Raw genomic sequence first — 23,607 nt, forward strand, 5'->3', positions numbered from 1 at the left:
TGCATTGGCAGGCGGATTCTTAACCACTGTGCCACTGTGCCACTGTGCCACCAGGGAAGCCCCCTTAGCCATTTTAAAATTGGATTTTTTTGTTGTTGAGTTGTAAGAGTTCTTTATATATTCTGGATACAAGTTACTTATCAGATATATGATTTGCAAATGTTTTCTCTCATTCTTTTGGTTGTCTCTTCACTTTCTTGATGGTGTTCTTTGAAGCACAAAAGTTTTAAATTTTGATGGAGCCCAATTTATTTATTTTTTGGTTGATTGTGTTTTTAGTGTCATTTCTGAGAAACCATTGCTTAACCCAAGGTTATGAAGATTTATGCTTATGTTATCTTCTAGGAGTTTTGTACTTTTAGCTCTTATATTTAAGTCTGTGATTCATTTTAAGTTAATTTTTTCTTACATGTTGTGAGGTAGGGGGTCTTCATTCTTTTTCATATGGATATCCAGTTGTCCCAGCACCATTAATTTAAAAGACTGTTCTTTCCCCATTGAATTGTTTCTTGGCACCCTTGTTGAATATAAACTGACCATAAGTTTAAAGTTTTCTTTTGGACTCTTGGTTCTATTTCATTCCATATCTTTTAAAATGGCATATATGGCTCTGCAATTTACTGTGTGACCTTCCCAGTCAGTTAACTCTTTGTCCCTTAGTTTTCTCATCTGTAAAATGAGTAACAAATAGTAAATACTTCATGGGATTAGTGTGAGGATTAAAGGAGATAATATATGGGAAGAGTTTAGAACAGTACCTGGCTTGAAGAAAGTACTTAGTAGCTAATTCCATCATTATAACCACCACCACTGTCATCATCATCGCCATCATCACCATCACTATGATAACACTTAAATGTTATTCTCTAACTTGTATGTGACTTATCTCCTTTGCTGGATTGTACGTTCTGAAATTAGATACCATGCTTAAAGAGTGAATGTGGTTGCTAAGAGTTACGGGACAGAGGGCCAATTCCTGAGAAATACTTGCATTTAGTCATCTTTATTCACAGTAGACTAAATGATTTTTTTCAAAGATGTACTTAAGGAAAATACTAGAGTCTTTGTTTTAGGATAATTTGGAGTAAGGGGGTCAGCTGGAAAGTTCTGTAATTATTTAGGTGTTAAAGAAGTTCTGGAATTGGAGTCATGTATATGTGTTGCTTTTTAAAACATATGTGTATCCTCAAATCCTAGTGTTCAGGCACTGTGAGTCTTTTTCTAATTTTGTATGATGTTTAGTCTAATGTCCTTAGCATTGCATTTTAAAAGTGCCAAGCAACTGTTGGCCATTTTCATATTCTAGTTTAGTATCAATAATCACCCCCATTTAGTCTTATGTGAAAAATATACTAGAGATCATATCATAACTCATTCATTCTCTAAACTTTAGCCACCTTTATTTTAAGGTAAGTACGTATGTGTCTGGTAGTGATTTTGAGTGTTAGATGCTTAAAAAAGAACCCCAACTATCTCTTGCTCTCCTTCTCTTACATTCACATTGTTCACATGTGATTGACATTTCCTCTATTCATTGCGAATTTGTGTAACAGGTGACAATGCTTATGACTGCTGTCAGATAGACCTCTGCCTTAGGTCATACGTGCTTCATTCCTAGGGCTCTGTATTAATCACGTATATTTAATTTGTTGATCTGAAACCTCTTTTATCATAGTATCAGTATCAACCTTCTAATAATTATGAAGTGAAAGAACCAAGTCTTTTGGTAGCCTGTTCCTTTCAGTATACTTAAAGTTCTCGTCTGATGTTTTAAAATTTATTTTCTTAGATATCTTTTTCCCTCTCTGGTGATGATTAATTATTAGTTTTTTCATGTATTTTTAAAATTTTATATGATTATTACTCCTAGATGTCATTTGTCAGAGTGAACCGTTACGGTCCCCGTGGAGGAGGAAGGAAAGCACTGAAAGTAAAGAAGAAGAAAATGTCAGTAAAGCAAGAATGGGATGTAAGTCTAGGTGGGATAATACACAGTATAACGTTCCATGGAAGGAATAAGTGTGATGACATGGCCTTAGTCACTCAGGATGGTGCTCTGAATGGGGCTTAGCATGTGATATGGTGGAATGGGTTTCTGGGCATGTTATTGGGTTGGCCAAAACGTTTGTTTCGTTTTAAGTAAAAATAAAAGACATTTTTCATTTTCACCAAGAACTTTATTGAACAACGTATTCATTAACCGAATGAACTTTTTGGCCAATCCCATATCCTAAGTCTTGGAGGGAAGAGCAGATGCCTTTGGGGAATTTTTTAAAAATATGCATGTTGAGGCTATAGCTCTACCTCTTTTTAAGAATTGAAATCTTGGGGCTTCCCTGGTGGCGCAGCGGTTGAGAATCTGCCTGCCAGTGTAGGGGACACGGGTTCGAGCCCTGGTCTGGGAAGATCTCACATGCCGTGGAGCAACTAGGCCCGTGAGCCACAACTACTGAGCCTGTGCGTCTGGAGCCTGTGCTCTGCAACAAGAGAGGCTGCAACAGTGAGAGGCCCACGCACTGCGATGAAGAGTGGCCCCCGCTTGCCACAACTAGAGAAAGCCCTCGCACAGAAAGGAAGACCCAACACAGCCAAAAATAAATTAATTAAAAAAAGAAAAGAAGGGAAGGGATTTCCTTTCTCTTCTCTCCTTTAAAAAAACAAAAACAAAAACAAAAAACACCTGAAATCTTAAGTGGGTGGGGAGTGTGTTTTTAAAAAGTCCCTCACCTCTACTTTGAGAACTCACTGCTTTAAGGCAACTGTAGTTAACCTGAAATCTGAAATTTTTTGGTACATATTTTAGATTTGTCCATAGCAATCTGTGATATCATAATCATGTGAGTGGCATTTTTGACTGAAAAAGTGGGTGATCCTTGCTGTCTTACCCCTCACATTGTTTTTTGCTCATCTCCAGAGATTTGTCAGTTTCAGTACAAAGGTTCTCCTAAGATGTAAGACTGGTCTCAGGTATGTGAGACATGATCCCTGGCTCCTACCCTGAGTACCACTTGGTATTATCAAGGGGATTTTTATCTTTTGGAGTTGGGTACTTTGGTTTGGACCATGAGACTTTGGGTACTTTTACTTTCTGTTGTGAAGATTAACTGGTCAGGGACTAGTTTGGATCTTACGGATTCTTTTGGACTTAGAACCTTCTGGGTTGTGGCCAACCACCTTAGCCAGGTATCCTGGGCAAACTGACAGCCTTAGAAAGTGGGGCAGGGGGATTTCTCTATGTTTAGATTGCTTTGTTGCCATGTGATTGGCTATAAAATAGTATAAGGATATGACTCTTAAGGTAATGATACTGATTAAAAGGTGAAAAAATACACCTTAACATTTATGTTATCATAATGTTAACATTATGTTATCATGAAAAAATGATAACATAAGTTGTCCCCTTCAGAGCGGTTACTTTGGGAAGTTCCATATTTATTTTGCTATGCTGCTGTTGCTCAAAACATAATTGAAAACCATTATTTGAAATTGCATTCAGAACCTTCCTCATTTACTTTATATTATCTCCAGTGGTGGAAAAAACTTTGTTTTCTGAAGGTAGATGGAACTTGAAAGTAGTTATAGCTCATTTGGTGTGAATGGTAAATGAGGAAGGAGAGATCAACTGAATAATACTGTTTTGATGAAAATATTGAGGCATTTTCTGAAATGGCTTGTAAATTAGATTTAAAGGCAATTTCAGAAGAAAATACAGTTGACCCTTGAACAACATGGGGGTTAGGGGCACCGACCCTCTGCACAGTCGAAAATCCACGTATAACTTTACAGTTGGCCCTCTGTATCTGTGGTTTTGCGTCCATGGATTCAGCCAACTGTGGATTGTGTCACACTGTAGTATGTATTGAAAAATATCGACACATAAGTAGACCTGTGTTCAAACCCATGTTGTTCAAGAGTCACCTGTAGTTTTAAGCAATAGTAGTATAAATGAAATTATATTTTCTCCCATGAAAGCTAATTCCAAGCATATCACTTATATGCCTAAATTTTTATTATGATTATTACAAACAATTCTCGGGAATTCCCTCATGGTCCAGTGGTTAGGACTTGGCACTTTCACTGCTGAAGGCCCAGGTTCAATCCCTGGTCGGGGAACTAAGATCCCATAAGCCACGTGGCATGGCCAGAAAAACCCCCCAAAAAAACAATTCTCATGATCTTACTGTTGTATCTTGTAAGATATGGAAGGAATAAATCAATATGGAAGGAATAACAGTTTTAGTATATAAAAGACTTGAGCTAAATACAAACTATGGCCCAAAGGTTAAGTCTTTGAATACATCAGAAGCTATTTCACTAGGCTCAGTTCTGTATATTTCTCTTAGAATTAAAAGTCTACATTGCTTTTTTCCCTGCCTTACCAAATCTGTATAACACAAATGGCTGAAGTCATTTTGGAAAGGACCAAATTGCAGGGCTGCTACTCAGAGCTGTGCAGGCTGTGCACTGCACAATTCCAAGGGGCACTATTTACATGGCCTGTGATATCAACGGAACCACCTGAGTTGTGCAATGTGGAAGCCCTGCCATTTGGTTTAATGCCTTTTTACTTGAGTGACTGTTTTCACATTTTATGAAATAATACAATACCCTCAAAATTTGTCTCTCGTTATGATAGGTTCTATGCTTAAGGTGTTGGCATGGGCACAAATTGAACCTCTACTTTTTGAATTATGTACTACCCGGTTGTTTTCATTATTTTAATATAATGGATGCTTGCTTGGTGAATTTAGTGCTTAATTTCTGTGAGACACTTAAAAATAGTCAGTTATTTTCTACAAGACACCTAAAAGTAATCCATGTTAATATTTAAATTGAGAATTTAATTCTCAAGGAAAGACTTTTTGGTCTCAGGATTTTGAATCCATTTTCAGCCATTAAAATTCAGCATATACTAGTATTTTGTAAGAAACCTTTTGCTTTTTAAAGAAAGTTCATCCTTTATTTTTTTTGCAGAACACTGTAACTGATCTAACAGTTCATCGGGCAACTCCTGAAGATCTGGTAAGTTTACTATTGAAAGTTAAGTCGTTTGTTCATCATCTTATTTGATATTTGATACTTGATACTTCTAACCTACAGAATAGAAACCAGAGGCACTTCTTAGAAGTTGTTCAGTTATTTTTAATCTTGCTTATGTCTATATAAAATCAAAAAGTGTATGTCCTGGGCTTCCTTATTTTACTTAGGCATATCAGTTAGCATGCATTATAATTTCATTAGATAGGTTTGGTTTACAGTTCAAATCTCTCTAGTCCAGTATTTTCCTGTACACATTTATCGTCTTTTCCTATCTGTAGATATCACTAGCATTATTTACCATTACTTCCCTATACAAAAACATACATTATAATTTATTTCTTGAACATGCCATGTACATTTCCACATTTGAGCCCCAGTTCCTGCTATCCTCTTTACTTGGAACAGTTTCCCTACCTTCTTCTCCTCCTCTACAAATCTTACTTTGCTTCCTTATCCTAGTTCAAGTTTTACTTTTAAAAAAAAAAGCTTTTATTACAGGTTTGTTTGTTTTTTTAAACAGCTTTATTAAGATATAAATCACATAACATAAAATCCACCCTTTTAAAGTGTACAATTCATTGCTTTTTAGTATATTCACAGAGTTATGCAACCATCATCACTTTCTAATTTTATAACATTTTCATCACTCCCCCAAAAGTAACCCTTTATCCATTAACAGTCACTCTCTGTGCCCCACCCCTCCAATCCCTGGCAACAACTAATCTGTTTTATGTCTCTATGGATTTGCCTATTCTGGACGTTTCATATAATGCAATATAATATGTATTCTTTTATATCTGGCTTCTTTCTTTTAGCGTAATGTTTTCAAGGTTCATCCATGTTGTAGTATCGGTACTTCATTCCTTATTATTGCCAAATACTATTTTGTTTACGGATATACCATGTTTTATTTATCCATTTATCAGTTGTTGGACATTTGGGTTGTTTCTACTTTTTGACTGTTACAGATAATGCTGCTATGAATATTCATGTACAAGTTTTTGTGTGAACATACGCTCTTAGTCTCTTGGGCGTATACCTGGAAGTAGAATTGCTGAGTCATATGATATCTCTATATTTAACTTTCTGAGGAACTGCCAAACTGTTTTCTAAAGTGGCTGCACCATTTACATTCTTACCAGCATGTATGAGGGTTCCAATTTTTCCACATCCCTTGCCAGCATTTGTCATTGTCATCTTTGTGGTTTTAGTTCCCCAGGGGGTATAAAGTGGAATCTCATTGTAGTTTTGATTTGCATTTCCCTAATGACTAATGACATTGAGTATCCTTTCATATATTTATTGGCCATTTGTAGTATCTTCTTTGGAGGAATGTCTCTTCAAGTCTCTTAGTTATTTGAAAATTTCCGTAGGAAATATGTGACAACTATGAACTGGGCTTGATGAAGAGAGGGACACAAAAAGTAAAATAAAATAAAAATAAAATTGGATTATTTGTGTTTTTATTGTTGAGTAGTAGGAGTTCTTTATATATTCTGGATATGTTTCTTATCAGATATATGATTTGCAAATATTTTCTTCCATTCTGTTGGTTGTGTTTTAGCTTTCTTGATAGTATCCTTTGAAACGTAAAAGTTTTAAATTTTGATGAAGTCCAATTTATCTAATTGTTTTCTTTTGTCACTTGTAGCTTTAGTGTCATATCTAAGAAACCATTGTCTAACCAAGGTTCACAAATATTTACTTCTATGTTTTTGTCTAGGAGTTTTAAAGTTTTGGCTCTCATGTTTAGGCCTTTCATCCATTTTGAATTAATTTTTGTGTATGGTGTGAGGTAGGAGTCCAGCTTCATTCTTTTGCAAGTGGATATCCAATTGTCTAAGCACCATTTATTAAAAAGACTGTTCTTTTCACATTGAATTGTCTTGGCACCCTTGTTGAAAATCAATTGTCTGTAAAGATAAGGGTTTATTTTGGACTCTCATTTCTATTCCACTGATCTGTATGTCTATCGTTATGCTAGTACCATACTCTCTTGATTATTGTAGTAAGTTTGAAGTCCTACTCTTTGAAGCTGCCTAACAGTTGCTTTCTTCTCTGAACTGTTGTACTTACTACCTACATAAGGCATTGAGTATATGCCATCTAATGCATGTCATTTATCTTTATATGCATATGTCCAATCTCTGGGCAGATTATTAATGTTTTTGAGGGATAGAGGCCGTATCTTAATGTCTTTGTGGGCCTAGGAATCTTAATCGTAGTATGTACTCATTAAATGTTTGTTGAGGATAATAATGATGCCCAGATGACTTAAAATTTTTTTATTATGAAAAATTTCAAACTCACGTGAAAATAGCGACAAAAGTATAAAGAACTCCCATATACTGTTCACCTAGATATAATAGTTATGAAAATTTTGCCATACTTGTTTCATTTATCTTACCCTTTGCTTCTTCACTGGAGCATTTTAAAGCAAAGCCCAGAGGACATGTCATTTTGTGTCTACATATTCAGTTTGCATTAAAAAAAATAGATATTTTCATATATAACCACAATACCATTATCATGCCTGACAAAAGTAACACTAATATTTTGGTATTACCTAATCCCAATCCATATTCAGATTTCCCCGATTGTCTCAAAAATGTCATCTTCATTTGTTCTTTGTGAATCAGAATGCTTACATAATATTTGGTTGTTAGTCTCTTAATGGACTGATTTCATATTTACATGGTGCAAACTCAGTAGTACATTTTATCAGATGACATACAGGTTTTGTTCATATTCATAGTTCTGAATACTAGAGTGCTTGTAAAGCCAATATCTGCTTTTGTTCCTTAGCCACCTTAGTGAACTCCTCCCTTCTAACTCTTAAGCTGTGGCTCATATCTCTGCTTCTGCTTCTGGAATTCCACTTCCTTGGAGTCCTGCATCTCCATGGACCCACTTCCACATGAAGCCATTGCAGGGCTATAAAAACACTGCATTGTGAGCTCTTGGTGGTGATGTGAATATCATGGAATGGGTGTGCCTTTGCCAGAGATAACTCAGTGGATTTTGTGCCTTTTATGTCATACTCAGTCTGTGTGTGTGTGTGTGTGTGTGTGTGTTTATAATTGTACATGTACACACATATGTAACTGAAAAATTTAACAAAAGAATTCTTTTTTTTTTTTAAATTTATTTATTTATGGCTGTGTTGGGTCTTTGTTTCTGTGTGAGGGCTTTCTCTAGCTGTGGCAAGCGGGGGTCACTCTTCATCGCGGTGCACGGGCCTCTTACTATCGCGGCCTCTCTTGTTGCGGAGCACAGGCTCCAGACGCGCAGGCTCAGTAATTGTGGCTCACGGGCCCAGTTGCTTCGCGGCATGTGGGATCTTCCCAGACTAGGGCTCGAACCCGTGTCCCCTGCATTGGCAGGCAGATTCTCAACCACTGAGCCACCAGGGAAGCCCCAACAAACGAATTCTTAACTTTTATTATGTGCAATGTGTTCTTAATATTTTCTATTCTATATTCTATTTTTTAAAAATGTTGGTTTTGATCCACTAATTTATTTTACCACCCATTAAGTGAGTCCCAAGATGCAGTTTGCAAAACACTACTTTATTGGATAGTCTTGTACAAAAGAAGTAGAAATTAATATTCTTTCATTTTGTGTTTTGGCTAGGTCTACTAGTTTGTTTTATTTATTTATTTTTTGGCCATATCACATGACTTGTGGCATCTCAGTACCCGACCAGGGATTAAACCCAGGCCACAGCAGTGAAAGCCCAGAATCCTACCCATTAGGCCACCAGGGAACTCCCTAGGTCTACTAGTTTTAGATACTTCTTTTTCAAAAAATCATTTTTGAAAAAAAAAATCATTTTTGAAAATTTAGGAGATGGTGAAAATTTTGTGAATATATATGTGTGTATATATATATTATATATATATATATATATAATATATATATATACATATACTGGACTAGAAAAAATTTAAAAAATGAACTAGGTTAGGTTGTCCTACCATCTGAATAGGCAAGTTCTTTGTTCCTGAAACATTCTTTTATATATTTTTTCTTCCATATAGATCCGTCGTCATGAAATACACAAATCGAAGAATAGAGCATTAGTACACTGGGAGCTCCAAGAAAAAGCTTTGAAGAGAAAATGGAAGAAGCAGAAACCAGAAATTTCTAATCTTGAGAAAAGGAGATTGTCTATCCTGAAGGAGGTAATGCTAAACTGCATCATCTGTAGACTTAGAAAGAAAAGAAGAGGAAAATAGGTGTCTCTCTTTTTCCGCATATTTGATTCACATTGGACAGACTCTGATCATTATCGTGTCCTTACGCAATGATCTACAGGTAGACTTTGGAAAAAGGAGCAGAGTGACGATTATAGTCTAGTTTTGTGATTTGAATTCCCGCTCTTCAGCTTACTAGCCAGGTGACCTTAAATTGTTAACTTCTCAGCCTGAATTTTCTTATCTTTAAACTGGAGTAACAGTATTTGCCTGATTGTACTGTTAGGAGATTTCAGTGATAAAATATTACTAAAGTGATTAGGACAGTCCTTGGCACATAATTAGTGTCATATATATATATAAAGCTGCTATAATTATTTTTCTCAGTTCAACAACGATGCTGTTAGATTACTTTGCAAAAAAAAAAAAATGTGTGCTAGTCCAACAAATTAGTAAGGCGCTTGTCTTTGGCTTAATCTTTTGTCAGATGTAGGGTGTTTGAATAAGTAATCAGAGTGGGTAGGAATACATATTATGGAAAATAAGAGGAAACTGCAGCAAAACCCTTCTTTTATTTGGGCTAAAGTCATTGTAAAAGAAATGCCTGTTTTCTTCTTGTTCAGTGTTGGAGCTTATGGCACTTGGCTGTCTGGGTGACCTGCTGCAGCTTTAAGTCACATTCTGTCTTTTGAGGAATTTGTTAGGCTTTTTAGTGAAATATGAAAGTCATAACTTTATATATCATGAGGAAGAAGTATATCTCCCAAATAAATGTTTACATGAGCTTGTAAAAAGAACAGTGGATTGAGAGAATGGTTCTTTAGAGGTACGTATCTTTTGGTGATCTTAGGCAAGTCACCTACACTTAAATGTTACATGGTAATTCTCCGTGAAAGGCCTAAGAGCACAGATCTGGCCAGGGAAAAAGGCAGCCCCTTTGAGGTGACTCTGGGCTTTAGTTTCCCCTCCCTAGTGGCCCCTGCTCATGTCCTGAATCCCTTATACCTTGTAGATGTGGTAGAATTAGGGATTGAAGAAGAGTGGTAAGAGAAGGTGGGTGAAATTTCTCTGCCTTCTTTCTATAATGCGGCTTCTTCATGCCCTAGCGTAGTGTTTATCAACTCTGACTGATTCTAATTTCCATTTAAAAAATTCCCATTTGGGTTTCCCTGGTGGCGCAGTGGTTGAGAGTCCGTCTGCCGATGCAGGGGACACGGGTTCGTGTCCCGGTCTGGGAAGATCCCACATGCTGTGGAGCGGCTGGGCCCGTGAGCCACGACCGCTGAGCCTGCGCATCCGGAGCCTGTGCTCCTCAACGGGAGAGGCCACAACAGTGAGAGGCCCGCGTACCGCAAAAAAAAAAAAAAAATTCCCATTAAAAAAAAAAACAGTATCTGGACTCAGACATATTTATACTCAGGTATTCTAATTCAGTGGATCTGGGATGCAGCCCCACTTAGGTATTTTTAAGACAGTTGCTATGTAATTTTTAATATTTTGCTAGGGTTGAGAACCTCTGCTATTAGTGGGATTTAGGCATTTCCCTTTAACAACATATTTTGGAGGTTTTGCTATGTCAGTATTTAGAAATCTACCTCTTCTTTTTTAATGGCCAGGTAGTATATGGATATACCACAATTTATTTATCTAGTGCTTTATTAGTGGACATTTGGGATGTGTATCAGAGCATGGTATAAGCACCTGGAAAAAAAGAAGACCCCAGAATATACTGGTTTAAACAAAATAGAAATCTATTTCACTTTTATGGAACAGCTCAGATATACATGGTAGTGGTAGGGGGAGCTCTGGTCCTTTATTACAGGGCTTCCATGTCTGAGTTTGCAGTGGCTGTTCCAGCTTCCTTCAGATGTTTCCCAGGCAGCATGAAGTGGGGAAGAGAATGCACGTTACTCCCTTTACGTATCACCCAGAAGCTCTGGCTTCTCTCCCATTGTCCAGAACTTCATCAAGTGACCACTGTCACCTGCAAGGGTGGTTGGGAAATTAGCTATGTATTTGGCTAACTTGGGAGTTCTGCTGTTAAAGAGAAAACAGAAAGAAAGGCTATTGGTGGATAAGTAGCAGTGTCTGCCACCGACAGATTATTTCCTGCCTTGTCACTATAAATGATGTAATGAATATCCTTGAATATGTTTTTGAGTACATGTATAAATATATGTGTAGGATAAATTCTTAAAAGTGGAATTGCTGAGTCAAAGGATTTGTACATCTATTATTTCAGTGTTGCTATATTTGTAATGTCTGTGATAAGGTATGTGAGGGGACCAAAGGAAGAGTCCTCCTTGGGCATATCCACCTAGGTTTTATCATTATGTGTTAGAGCTACCAGGACCCGTCCCCCAGAAGCTGGGCTCCTAGATTAACGTAAATTAAGAAAAAAGCTCTTTGACCAGCATAGTCTTAGATTTCATTTGCTGTATGATCCACTCATGCCATGGGAATCAAGCAAATAAGAGTCCAAATCCAAATCAGAGAGAGGGAGGCTTTGATAAAGATTTTGTAAATTTTAAAAGTATATTAACTAACCTAGTCTCTTTGTACTTTCCCAATTCTGTCTGGTTTTCATTACCAGAGAGCAAAACTGCTAGCATGAGAAGTTTCTAATAATGTTTTTGAAGGGACCTTGACTGATCTTTTGAAAATCCAAGATGTATTCTTGGATTAAGTTTGGTTTTGTGCTCTGCAAACCCATCTGGGGAATTAATATATACAGATGGGCCTGCAGAGATTGATTTGCCTATCATGAGGATGAGTTTTATCATAGAGGAGTGATAAAGAAATCCAGAAAGAGCAACAGAAAGCCAATGCTCTGACCTCTGGCCACTCAAGCTGTCTGCCCCAAGGAGCCTGGGCAGGGACTAGCAGGGAGAGGGCTGCAGGGCAGTGGGTTTTCTGGAGACCTCATTATAATTAGTATCAGGTCTTGATATGATAAAATTATTCCTCCACAATCTGCTTCTTTCAATTTATATCTCTTCATTTTGATAGGAAGTCAGTACCTTTTTTAAAAATAGTAAACAAAACTGCTGCTAGGAAATATATTTTGTATAATTTTTCTAGTATAAATGGTAGATTATAGTGCTCCATTTACTTTCTCTCCTAAACTCTAATTGCATGTGCTACAAGATGGCTAACCAGGGATGAAAATTTAAGTTGTAACAACATTCTCAAATATCTCTAGAATTGTATACAGATTTAGTATACACTTTTGTATCTCTTGACAGGGCCTAGGATGCCAGTCTTCTGACTCCAAATGTGCTCTTTGTCCTGTGCCATTCCAAAACTAACTCTTTGTGGAGAGAACAGATTCAGGACTTTATTCTCACTAACAGAGGCAGCCAACCTGCTTGGCTTTAGCGGGGGAAGAAGGGGGAAAAAGTCAGAATGTGACTCTTGTTATTTTTCTTAATGTCCTAAAACAGTAACTGAGGTCACATTGTATGCTTGTTTCCATGGTCTAGAGAAATTCTGGTAAGAGCATTTGTTACCAGATGTTTTGATTTGAGTCAGTGTTGGAAACTGGAAAATTTCCAATTTTGAGACTCCTTTCAGCCTAAGAATGCGATCTGGTGGTGGTAGGTGTTGACTTGGTTTCACTCTAGCCCGTGCATCCTTGCTTGTAACTGGGAAAATTCCTAAGTTGAAAGTGTATAATCAGAGACACCGCCGTATTGGTATTTTTTGAGTTCTCATTTTTCCAGAATAAAAATCGAGCTTGTTTATAAATGCAGAAGCATCACTTTTTTGTTTAACGCCCCCAAAGTCGTGTCTCACGTCGTGTTTTTTAAGTTGTGGGTCATGACCCATTAGTGGATTATGAAATCACTTTAGTGGCTGAAACACCAAAGAGCCACACATCTGAGTTTATGGCTTAAAGATTCATGTTTAATCAGTGTTTTTCAAACTGTGGATCACAACTTTTTAATGGATTGTAAAATCAAGTTAGTGGATTGCAACCATCATTTGAAAAAATAGAATAGAAACTAAAAAGAAAATATCAGAGTGGTTATCAAAGAGTAAGTTTAAGCAAAGCTTTTATTTTGGTGTTTGTCTACATTTGTGTGTGGACTGGGTCATAATTTAATAATGTATTTCTTTGGATCAAAGCCAAGCATTTGAAATCCACTAATTATTATAATAGCTCCATCTACTGGTACTTAATGATATTGCCGCTGAAGGATTTGAGATGCTTTTTAAGCTCCTGCCTTTGTATGGACTTTTCCTTTGTGATTTATTAAGTATATATATTTATTCTGAATAATAATATTTATCACTAACATGTGTCTAGATTCTTAATGACCAATACCAGATGCAGGATGTATTGGAAAAATCTGATCATTTGATGGCTACAGCAAAAGATCTGTTTGTTGATTTTCCTCGTAGGCGCACAGGTAAAGTAGTCACATCAAACAAAAGTTTCTTTATCTTATTCATCAAAGCCCACACCTGGCTGTTTGAAAGAATTTAAAATCTTTTCTCAGGCATCATATTATTTCTATCACATGTGTTCTAGGGTGGATAGCATACAAGAGTTGTTAGACATAGATTTATTACAGTTTATTTGCTTTTCACTAAGAATATTAACTATTACAAATTACTCAAGTTAAGGAAAGGTAAATTGTTATTATTTACTAAAACATTTTGTGAAATGTATAAGATTTCATAACTTAAGGTATGATTTCATTTTCAGCTTATTAATATTAAATTACTGTATAATTAAAGTATCTGCTTTGTATGTAATTTGAGTGAAGCTTAATTTGAAAACTAAAGCAACTTCAGTGTCTCTCTAAAAGGAACTTTGCCTCTTGTGAGATGCACAACATTATTCATTTTAATGTGTATATAATCTGTTGTTTATCTTAATCCCTAAAAACAGATCATTAGTTTTTAGTTTAAGGTTTGAATCCTGGCTTGGCCGCTCGCTAGCGTGACTCTGTGCCTGTTGCTTCACGTCTCTGAGTTTCAGTTTACCCATATGTAAAATAATGATACTAATAACCTCATAGGATTTTGTGAGGGTGAAACAATTTAATATATGTAAAAGCATTTAGAACAATGCCTGGCATATAGTAAGCACTGTTTAAGTGCAAGTTGCTATTATTATTATTTAAGATTTTCATACGATAATTCAGACCTATGGCAGTGTATACTATGTGTGAAGTCAATTTAATTAAATGAAACAAAGTCATCATGACTTATTTTCCTTCTGCAGGGTTTCCGAATGTAACAATGGCTCCTGATTCCTCTCAAGGTCCCATTGTGGTAAATCAAGACCCTGTCACCCAGGCCATCCTTAGTGAATCTGTTATTGAGCCTCAGGTAATGTGCTTTGCTCACAGCCATAATGCTCATGCTGAAATTCAGTTTAAGTTGATGTAGATAGGCATAGTGGTAAACATTTCAAAAGCTTTATACTATCTAAATACCAAGTTGTGGTTGCTAGAATTGTTCTTACTCAAGCATAGTGCACTTTCTGTGAGTAATGCTTGTACTAAACAAGATAGGACTAGATAATAATAGCTAACATTTATTGAGTGCTTACCTAGGAGGTAGTTACTATTATCCCCATTTAGCAGATGGAAAAACTGAGGCTCAGAAAATTAAGTAAGTTGTCCAAGATCACATAGCTAGTTAGCATGAGAGATGGCATTCAAATCTAGGCTGTCTGGCTCCATAAGACTGTGTCACCCAGAGATGTAGAGAACAAACGTATGGACACCAAGTGGGGAAGTTGGGGGGGTGGTGGTGGTGGTATGAATTGGGAGATTTGGATTGACATGTATAGTATACACTAATATGTATAAAATAGATAACTAATAAGAACCTGCTATGTAAAAAATAAGTAAATAAAATTAAATACTAAAAAAAAAGACTGTGCACCATCTACAAATATGGAAACAGCAAGAGAGTCTTTCCACATCCCACTTTGGAGTCAGGTGAATCTATGTTCATATTCTGTTACTTAGTAGTTGTTCGATGTTGAGTTGATTTCTCAAGGTATCTGAGTTGGCTCAGAGAGTTTTTTGTTAAATGGGAATAGAATATACCTGCTATGGTTGTTGTGAGGATCAGCTCAGATAGGTTATGTAAAGTGTTGAGCATAATACCAGATATTAGTTCTTCATTAAATCTTTGTCCCTTCTTTTTTTAAAAATAAATTTATTTATATTATTTATTTATTTTTGGCTGCTTTGGGTCTTCGTTGCTGCACGTGGGCTTTCTCTAGTTGCGGTGAGTGGGGGCTACTCTTTGTTGGGAGCTGCTCATTGCAGTGGCTTCTCTTGTTGCGGAGCATGGGCCCTAGAGCACGCGGGCTTCAGTAGTTGTGGCACTGGTGCTCTAGAACACAGGCTCAGTAGGTGTGGCTCACGGGCTTAGTTGCTCTGCGGCATGTGGGATCTTCCTGGACCAGGGATCGAACCCCTGTCCCCTGCATTGGCAGGTGGATTCTTAACCACTGCGCCACCAGGGAAGCCCCAAAAGAATATTTTAGATATCTGAAAGTCAGTGAATTAGTTCTAATGTATTAATATGTTTAAAAAGCAGCTACCCAAGAAACTTTGAATTTATTGACTAGTTACATGGGAAAAGTATAATAGTAAAACATTCATTAGCTGTATCTTAATCTAATTGGAACTCTTAATTAATCAAAATGTTTAGAATTTTGAGATAGGAAACATTTTTTAAAAGCCCATGAAGAATTTAATACTAAAATAAGTCAACTTTTTAAGAATGACTAGGTCTCAGTACCTGTTTAATGCAATTTCCTAAGTTATTTGTATCTTTTATGAAAAAAAGGAGAATCATCAATTAGATGGATGATCCTAGGGAATTACAAGGTCCAGAATCATATACATATACCGTTTTCTACTTATAAAGGCAATTAAATAGAATGTTACACACATTTTTAATAGCCAAAGTCCATTAGCCATATGCCTAGCCAAAAGCCATGTATGTTTTGGCACTTATTAAAAAGTTAGCTTTCTGGGCTTCCCTGGTGGCGCAGTGGTTGAGAATCCGCCTGCCGATGCAGGGGACATGGGTTCGTGCCCCGGTCCGGGAAGATTCCACGTGCCGCGGAGTGGTTAGGCCCGTGAGCCATGGCCGTTGAGCCTGCGCGTCCGGAGCCTGTGCTCTGCAACGGGAGAGGCCACAACAGTGAGAGGCTCAAGTACCGCAAAGGAAAAAAAAAAAAGTTAGCTTTCAAATGATCATGGTCTCTATGATGAAGGTTGGGAAGTGGCAAGAGGCAAGGTAAGAGAGACAAGAAGGAGCTGGGTCACGAAGGGCTAAGGAACCAGAAAGCAAGAGTAGAGCCACTAAAGGATTTTTTTTTTTTTTTTTAACATCTTTATTGGGGTATAATTGCTTTACAATGGTGTGTTAGTTTCTGCTTTATAACAAAGTGAATCAGTCATACATAAACATATGTTCCCATATGTCTTCCCTGTTGCGTCTCCCTCCCTCCCACCCTCCCCATCCCACCCCTCCAGGCTGTCACAAAGCACCGAGCCAATAGCCCTGTGCCATGCGGCTGCTTCCCACTAGCTATCTACCTTACTGCGTTTGTTAGTGTGTATATGCCCATGACTCTCTCTCGCCCTGTCACAGCTCACCCTTCCCCCTCCCCATAACCTCAGGAACCAGAAAGCAAGAGTAGAGCCACTAAAGGATTTTAAGAAGAGCACAGTCATGGCAAAATTGACAGTAACATGGAAGATGGATTGGGGAGGGAGGGACAAGACTGGTGAGAGGATCTGGTTAGAAGACTCACATTGGAATCTTAGCGAGAAGTGGTGAGGACTGACCCAAAGCAGTGGCAGTAGGGAAGAAGGTAGTGGGGAAGAGGGATAGATTTGAGAGATGAAGAAGGGATAGAATTGACAGGATTGGGTGATTGATTGGATGTGATGGATAAGGAAGAAGGATAATTTCCAGTTTGCTGGCTTGAGAACCTGAGTAGATAGTGATGCTGTTTATGGTCTTGGTAACATGACAGGGACAAGGTTTCTGGAAGAATGATAGTAGAGGCTTAGGAAAATGATGAATTTTAGACATGTTGAGTATATGTGTGTAGGATGTTCTCCTAGGGGTATCTTTTAGGCAGTTGGATATAAATGTTGAGGGCTCAAGAGAGATCTGAGTGAAGCTAGAAATTTGGAAATTAACAGCATTTGGCTCATAATTGCACCTTGGAATTAGATATAATCATACAGAAAATGAGTCAGATGAGAGGAGAAAAGGTCCAAAGGGAGAACCTTGAGTGACATCAGAAAAAGGGAAGGGTAGGAAAAGAACCAATAAAGGAGATTGGGAAGGAATGGCCAAAAGAAGAAAAACCAAGAAAATATGGTATCATGGAAGTGGGAGAGAAAAGTTTATCTTCCTCAAAAGGAGATTTTGAGGGAAAGAAATGAGTGGTCATTGATGTCTAATGAGTCAGAAGTAAGGGAAGGCAAAGACAGAAATATCCATTTGATTTGGGAACAGGTGTGTTGATGTTGACCATGTAGAGAACAGCTTAAATGGGGTGGCAGGGCAGAAGCAAAGTTGCAGGGCATAAATGGTGAACGAGAAGTGGCGGGCAGCTTTTTCAAGAAGTTTGTTGCACAGAAAGAGTAGATGGTAGCTCGAGGTGAGTATAGGGTACGGATAAGATGGCAAAGACTTAGATTTAAATGTGGATGAGCTGAAGCCAGTAAGGAGAAGTTGAAGATGCAGGAGAGAGAAGCGGCAATTGATGGACTAGAAGGAGGTAAGAGGGTTTGGGTTCTAGACCACATGTGGAGGGATTAGCCTTAGAAGGAGGGATCTCTCTTCTGTTATGACAAAAAGAAAGGATGAGTGTGTATATAACCAACCTGTGTTATTATTTTATTGTTGTGTTGATAAAGGCTCTTAATGAAGTAGATGATGACCAACGAGAAGGAACTGTTAACAGCCAGTCAGAAGAAAGTGAGAATGAGTTGGGTAACTCTCTAAGCTCTCAGTCAAACACAAATGCGGACACGTAAGTATAGATGGCATAAGTATCTAAGATGCTTCCCTTTTTTCCAAGGCCATTTCTTCCCCCACCCCTACTTTATTGAGATATAATTGACATATAATGTTGTATAAGTTTATAAGGCATACAACATGTTGATTTGATATACTTATATACTGCAAAATGGTTACCATCATAGCATTAAGTGATGGATGGTTAATACCTCTGTCACATCATATAATTACCATTTCTTTTTTGTGGTGAAAACATTTAAGATCTTCTCACTTAGCAACTTGCAAGTATAAAATAAAATATTATTAGCTATAATCACAAGAAGCTGTTCATCTTATAACTGGAAATTTGTACCCTTTTACCATCTTCGCATTTGCTCCACCTCCCAGCCCCTGGTAACCACCACTCTGTTTCTATGAGTTTAGCTTTTTTATTATATATTTTTTAGTTTTTAGTTTTTTGAAAATTGTTTTATTTATTTATTTATTTTGGCTGCATTGGGTCTTCGTTGCTGCATGGGCTTTTTCTAGTTGCAGTGAGGGGGGGCTGCTGTTTGTTGTGGTGCACAGGCTTCTCATTGTGGTGGCTTCTCGTTGCAGAGCACGGGCTCTAGGCTTGTGGGCTTCAGTAGTTGCAGCACGCAGCCTCAGTAGTTGCGGCATGTGGGCTCAGTAGTTGTGGCTCACAGGCTCTAGAGTGCAGGCTCAGTAGTTGTGGCGCATGGGCTTAGTTGCTCTGCGGCGTGTGGGATCTTTCTGGACCAGGGCTCAAACCCGTGTCCCCCTGCATTGGCAGGCGGATTCTTAACCAGTGCGCCACCAGGGAAGTCCCCTCAGCTTTTTTAGATTCCACGTATAAGTGATATCATACAGTATTTGTCTTTCTTTGTCTCACTTGTATTTCTCAATGTAATATCTTCCAGGTTCATCCATGTTGTCACAAATGGCATGATTTCCTTCTTTCTCATGGCTGAATAATATCTCACTGTATATGTATACAGTGGAATATGATACATATCTATGTATCTCAATCACATCTTCTTCATCCATTCATATGTTGACATATACTTAGGTTGTTTCCATATCTTGGTTATTGTGAATAGTGCTGCAGTTAGCATGGGAGTGCAGATATCTCTCTGAGATCCTGTTTTCATTTCCTTTTGATATATACCCTGAAGTGGGAATCCTGGATCATATGGTAGTTATATTTTTAATTTTTTGAGGAACTTCCACACTGTTTTCCATAATGGCTGTACCAATTAACAATGCCACCAACAGTGCACAAGGGTTCCCTTTTCTCCACATTCTCATTAACACTTGTTATCTCTTGACTTTTTGATGATAGCCATTCTTATTACAGATGTGAAGAGATACCTTATTGTGGGTTTGTTTTTTTAATCATTTTTATGTGTTTGTTTTATGTTTGCTTTTTTTAGTTTGCTTTTTGTTTTGTTTTTATTGTTTGTTTTTTTGGGTTCTTTTGTTTGGTTCTCTTGTTTTTTGTTTTCTTTGTTTTTTTACTTTTGTTTTATTTTTTGTTTGGTTTTGCTTTTATTGTGGCTTTGATTTTCATTTCCCTTATGATTAGTGATGTCAGGCACCTTTTCGTGTGTGTACTTGTTGGCTATTTGTGCGTCATCTTTGGAAAAATGTCTGTTCAGTTCCTCTGCCCATTTTTTTTATTGGATTGTTTGGGTTTTTTGCTATTAAGTTGTATGAGTTCTTTATGTATTTTGGATATTAACCCCTAATTAAATATATGATTTGCAAATATTTTCTCCCATTCCATAGATTGCCTCTTCATTCTGTTGATTGTTTCTTTTGCTGTGCAGAAGCTTTTTGGTTTCATGTAGTTCCAGTTATTTTTTTTTGCTTGTGCTTTTGGTGTCAGATCCAAAAAACTGTTGCCAAGATCAATGTCAATGAGCTTCCCCTATGTTTTCTTCTAGGATTTTTACCATTTCAGGTCTAATGTTTAAGTCTTTAATCCATTTTGAGTTAATTTTTGTGAGTGGTGTAAGGTAGGGGTCCAATTTCATTCTTTTGCACATCTTTATCCAGTTTTTGCAATGCTATATGTGTGTGTATATATATATACACACACACACACAAGTATTTAAGTTGTTTCCAATATTTTTCAATTAAAAAATGCTGTAGTGAATAACTTATGCATATGTATTTTTGTATGGTTGAAGGTGTGTATTTAGAGTAAATTACTAGAAGTGGGATTTTGGGATTAAAAGGTAAATGCTATGTAATTTTGTTCTAAAATTACTGAATTCTGCTTTATGAGGGTTGTAGTATTTTGCACTCCTACTGGCAACTTACAAGAGTGTCTGCACCAGAGTGTGTTGTCAGACTTCTCTGCTGATTTCATAGGTGAGAAATGTTATCTCAGTGTAGTTTTACTTTGCCTTTCTAAGTGAAATTGATAATTTTGTCATATATTTAAGGGACATTACAGTGAATTGTCTATTCATGTCTTTTGCCCATTTTGCTTTTAGGGTTTTGATCCTTTTTTTATTAATTTGTAAGCATTCTTTACATATTAAGGATATTAGTCTTTTACCTGTGTAATATGTTATATTTTCTCCCAATTCGTTGTCTTTTGAATTTCTTTAACAAGTGAAAGATTTAAGAATATATATATATAGTGCTCGCTTTGGCAGCACGTATGCTAAAATTGGAACAATACAGAGAAAATCAGCATGGCCCCTTTGCAAGGGTGACACACAAATTTGTGATGCATTCCATGTTTAAAAAAAAAGAATATAGGGCTTCCCTGGTGGCGCAGTGGTTGAGATGCCGCCTGCTGATGCAGGGAACACGGGTTCGTGCCCCGGTCCGGGAAGATCCCACATGCCGTGGAGCGGCTGGGCCTGTGAGCCATGGCCGCTGAGCCTGCGCCTCCGGAGCCTGTGCTCCACAACGGGAGAGGCCACAACAGTGAGAGGCCCGCGTACCGCAAACAAAAACAAAAACAAAAACAAAAACAAAGCAACAACAACAACAAAATAGAATATATATATAGTTTGAATTTACCATTCATTGCTTTTACATGTGGATCTTGAATCATACTCTGAAATTCTTTCCTAAAACTGATTTTAGAGGAATTCACTCATGTTTCTTCTGATACTTCTGTGGTTTTATTTTTTATTTAGTTCTCTGATCCATTGGAAGTTTATTTTGGTATGTGGTATGAGGTATGGCTCTGCTTCTTATCTTTTCATAAATTGGTATCCAATTGCCCCAGCACCATTTATTACTGCCCCACTGATCTGAGATTCTGCCTGCATACATTAATTACCATGTGTACCTGGATCTACTGAATTTTCTAGTCCACTGGGCTTGTTTCTGTAGTCATGCTCCAATACCACACTGTTTGTTTTTTTGTTTTTTTTTGCGGTACACAGGCCTCTTACTGTCGTGGCCTCTCCCGTTGCGGAGCACAGGCTCCGGATGCGCAGGCTCAGCAGCCATGGCTCACGGGCCCAGCTGCTCCGCGGCACGTGGGATCTTCCTGTACCGGGGCACGAACCCGTGTCCCCTGCATCAGCAGGCGGACTCTCAACCACTGAGCCACCAGGGAAGCCCACCACACTGTTTTAATTAGAGTTTATATTGTTTTAATAGACTTCCCTCCTAGCCTTTTCCAGTTCAGTTTTCATAATGATTGTTACATGTTTATTCTTCTGTATGAATTTAGTGTCAACTCATTTAGCATCATAAAAAAGTTTATTGATATTTTTGTTATATTAATAAATTAACTAGAGAGACCTGACATCTTTATTATGCTGGGTTTTACTATCCAAGAACAAAGGATGTTTTTCAATTTGCTAATGTCTACCTTTTTGTTTTTGAGGAGTATTTTAATGTTTTTTTCATATAGGTTTCCTCATTTCTTGTTAAAATTATTCCTGAGTATTTTTGTTGTTGGTTACTATTTTATTTTATTATTTATTAATTTATTTTTTGAGAGAAGGAAGGATTTATTATTACTTGCAGCAAGTAAGTTGAACTCGGGGGATATTTCCCAAAGCAGTGTCTCCCCAAACAGTAAAATTGGGGAAGTTTTAAGCTAAGAGTACATGCATATTCATGAAGAGGCTTGAGCAGAGGAGAATTCAGCATAGAATTGGGACAAATGTTGGCAGAGTCCAAGCTTTAGTTGATTGAAGTCAGGAGGGTCAACATCATCATTCCATCTTCCACCTAGGTGGGGGCCTTAGTTCCTGCAGAGCTCAAAAACTGTATCAGATTGTTATGTATATCCCTTGAGGAGCAATTAGCACTCGTTTTATTGCTGAACTTTTGTTTCTTGACTGCGTTTTCTTTGTTACTGAATTCCCTTACTTCCCTTAAGATCATTAACTACCAAGACTGGTTCAAGGGCAAGAATTGTGGTCAGGCTTAGATCACAAAATGGCTTAGGCCAAAAGTGGCTTCTCTCTCTCTCTCTTTTTTTTTTTTTTGCGGTACACGGGCCTCTCACTGTTGTGGCCTCTCCCGTTGCGGAGCACAGGCTCTGGACGTGCAGGCTCAGCGGCCATGGCTCACGCGCCCAGCCGCTCCGCGGCATGTGGGATCTTCCCAGACCGGGGCACAAACCCGTGTCCCCTGCATCGGCAGGCAGACTCTCAACCACTGCACCACCAGGGAAGCCCACTTCTCTCTTTTTTAAAAATTTATTTATTTTATTGAAGTATAGTTGCTTTACAGTGTTGTGTTAGTTTCTGCTGTACAGCAAAGTGATTCAGTTATACATATATGTGTTCTTTTTCACATTCTTTTCCATTATGGTTTATTACAGGATGTTTTATATATATATATATATATATATATATATATATATATAAAAATACAGTGGGACCTTGTTGTTTATCCATTCTGTATATAATAGTTTGCATCTGCTAATCCCAAACTCCCAGTCCATCGCTCCCTCCCCTTCCCTCCTGTTTGGCAACTATGAGTCTGTTTCTGTTTCATGAAAGTTCATTTATGTCATATTTTAGATTCCACATATCATATGATATTTGTCTTTTTCAGTTTGACTTGTTTTACTTAGCATGATAATCTCTAGGTCCATCGATGTTGCTCCAAATGGCATTATTTCATTCTTTTCTATGACTGAGTAGTATTCGTGTGTGTGTGTGTGTGTGTGTGTGTGTGGTGCCACATCTTCTTTATCCATTCATCTGTCGATGGCCATTTAGGTTGCTTCCATATCTTGGCTATTGTAAATAGTGCTGCTGTGAACATAGAGGTGCATGTATCTTTTCAAATTATAGTTTTGTCCAGATATTTGCCCAAGAGTGGGATTGCTGGATCATATGGTAATTCTATTTTTAGTTTTTTA

General features: G+C 37.5%; 1 protein-coding gene and 1 non-coding gene across 4 annotated transcripts in view; both read left to right on the forward strand.

The window, feature by feature from the left end:
- Positions 1 to 23,607, forward strand: part of SPICE1 (spindle and centriole associated protein 1) — a 63,420-nt gene that overhangs the window by 4,882 nt on the left and 34,931 nt on the right. Inside the window, exons 2-7 of one of the 3 annotated variants that reach the window (XM_049710308.1) lie at positions 1,871 to 1,969; positions 4,975 to 5,022; positions 9,081 to 9,224; positions 13,546 to 13,648; positions 14,470 to 14,576; positions 18,152 to 18,267. In XM_049710308.1, coding sequence (XP_049566265.1) covers positions 1,871 to 1,969; positions 4,975 to 5,022; positions 9,081 to 9,224; positions 13,546 to 13,648; positions 14,470 to 14,576; positions 18,152 to 18,267 — 617 coding nt within the window. Of the gene's footprint in view, positions 1 to 1,832; positions 1,970 to 4,974; positions 5,023 to 9,080; positions 9,225 to 13,545; positions 13,649 to 14,469; positions 14,577 to 18,151; positions 18,268 to 23,607 lie in introns of those variants that run through there. The other 2 variants (XR_007477588.1, XM_049710309.1) reach the window with 2 other exon arrangements.
- LOC117202271 (U6 spliceosomal RNA) lies at positions 20,905 to 21,011 on the forward strand. The gene has a single exon (XR_004484501.1). It is a non-coding gene; the product is annotated as a U6 spliceosomal RNA (small nuclear RNA).

This window comes from Orcinus orca, chromosome 5, assembly GCF_937001465.1.
Source record: "Orcinus orca chromosome 5, mOrcOrc1.1, whole genome shotgun sequence".
Classification (NCBI taxonomy): Eukaryota; Metazoa; Chordata; class Mammalia; order Artiodactyla; family Delphinidae; genus Orcinus; species Orcinus orca.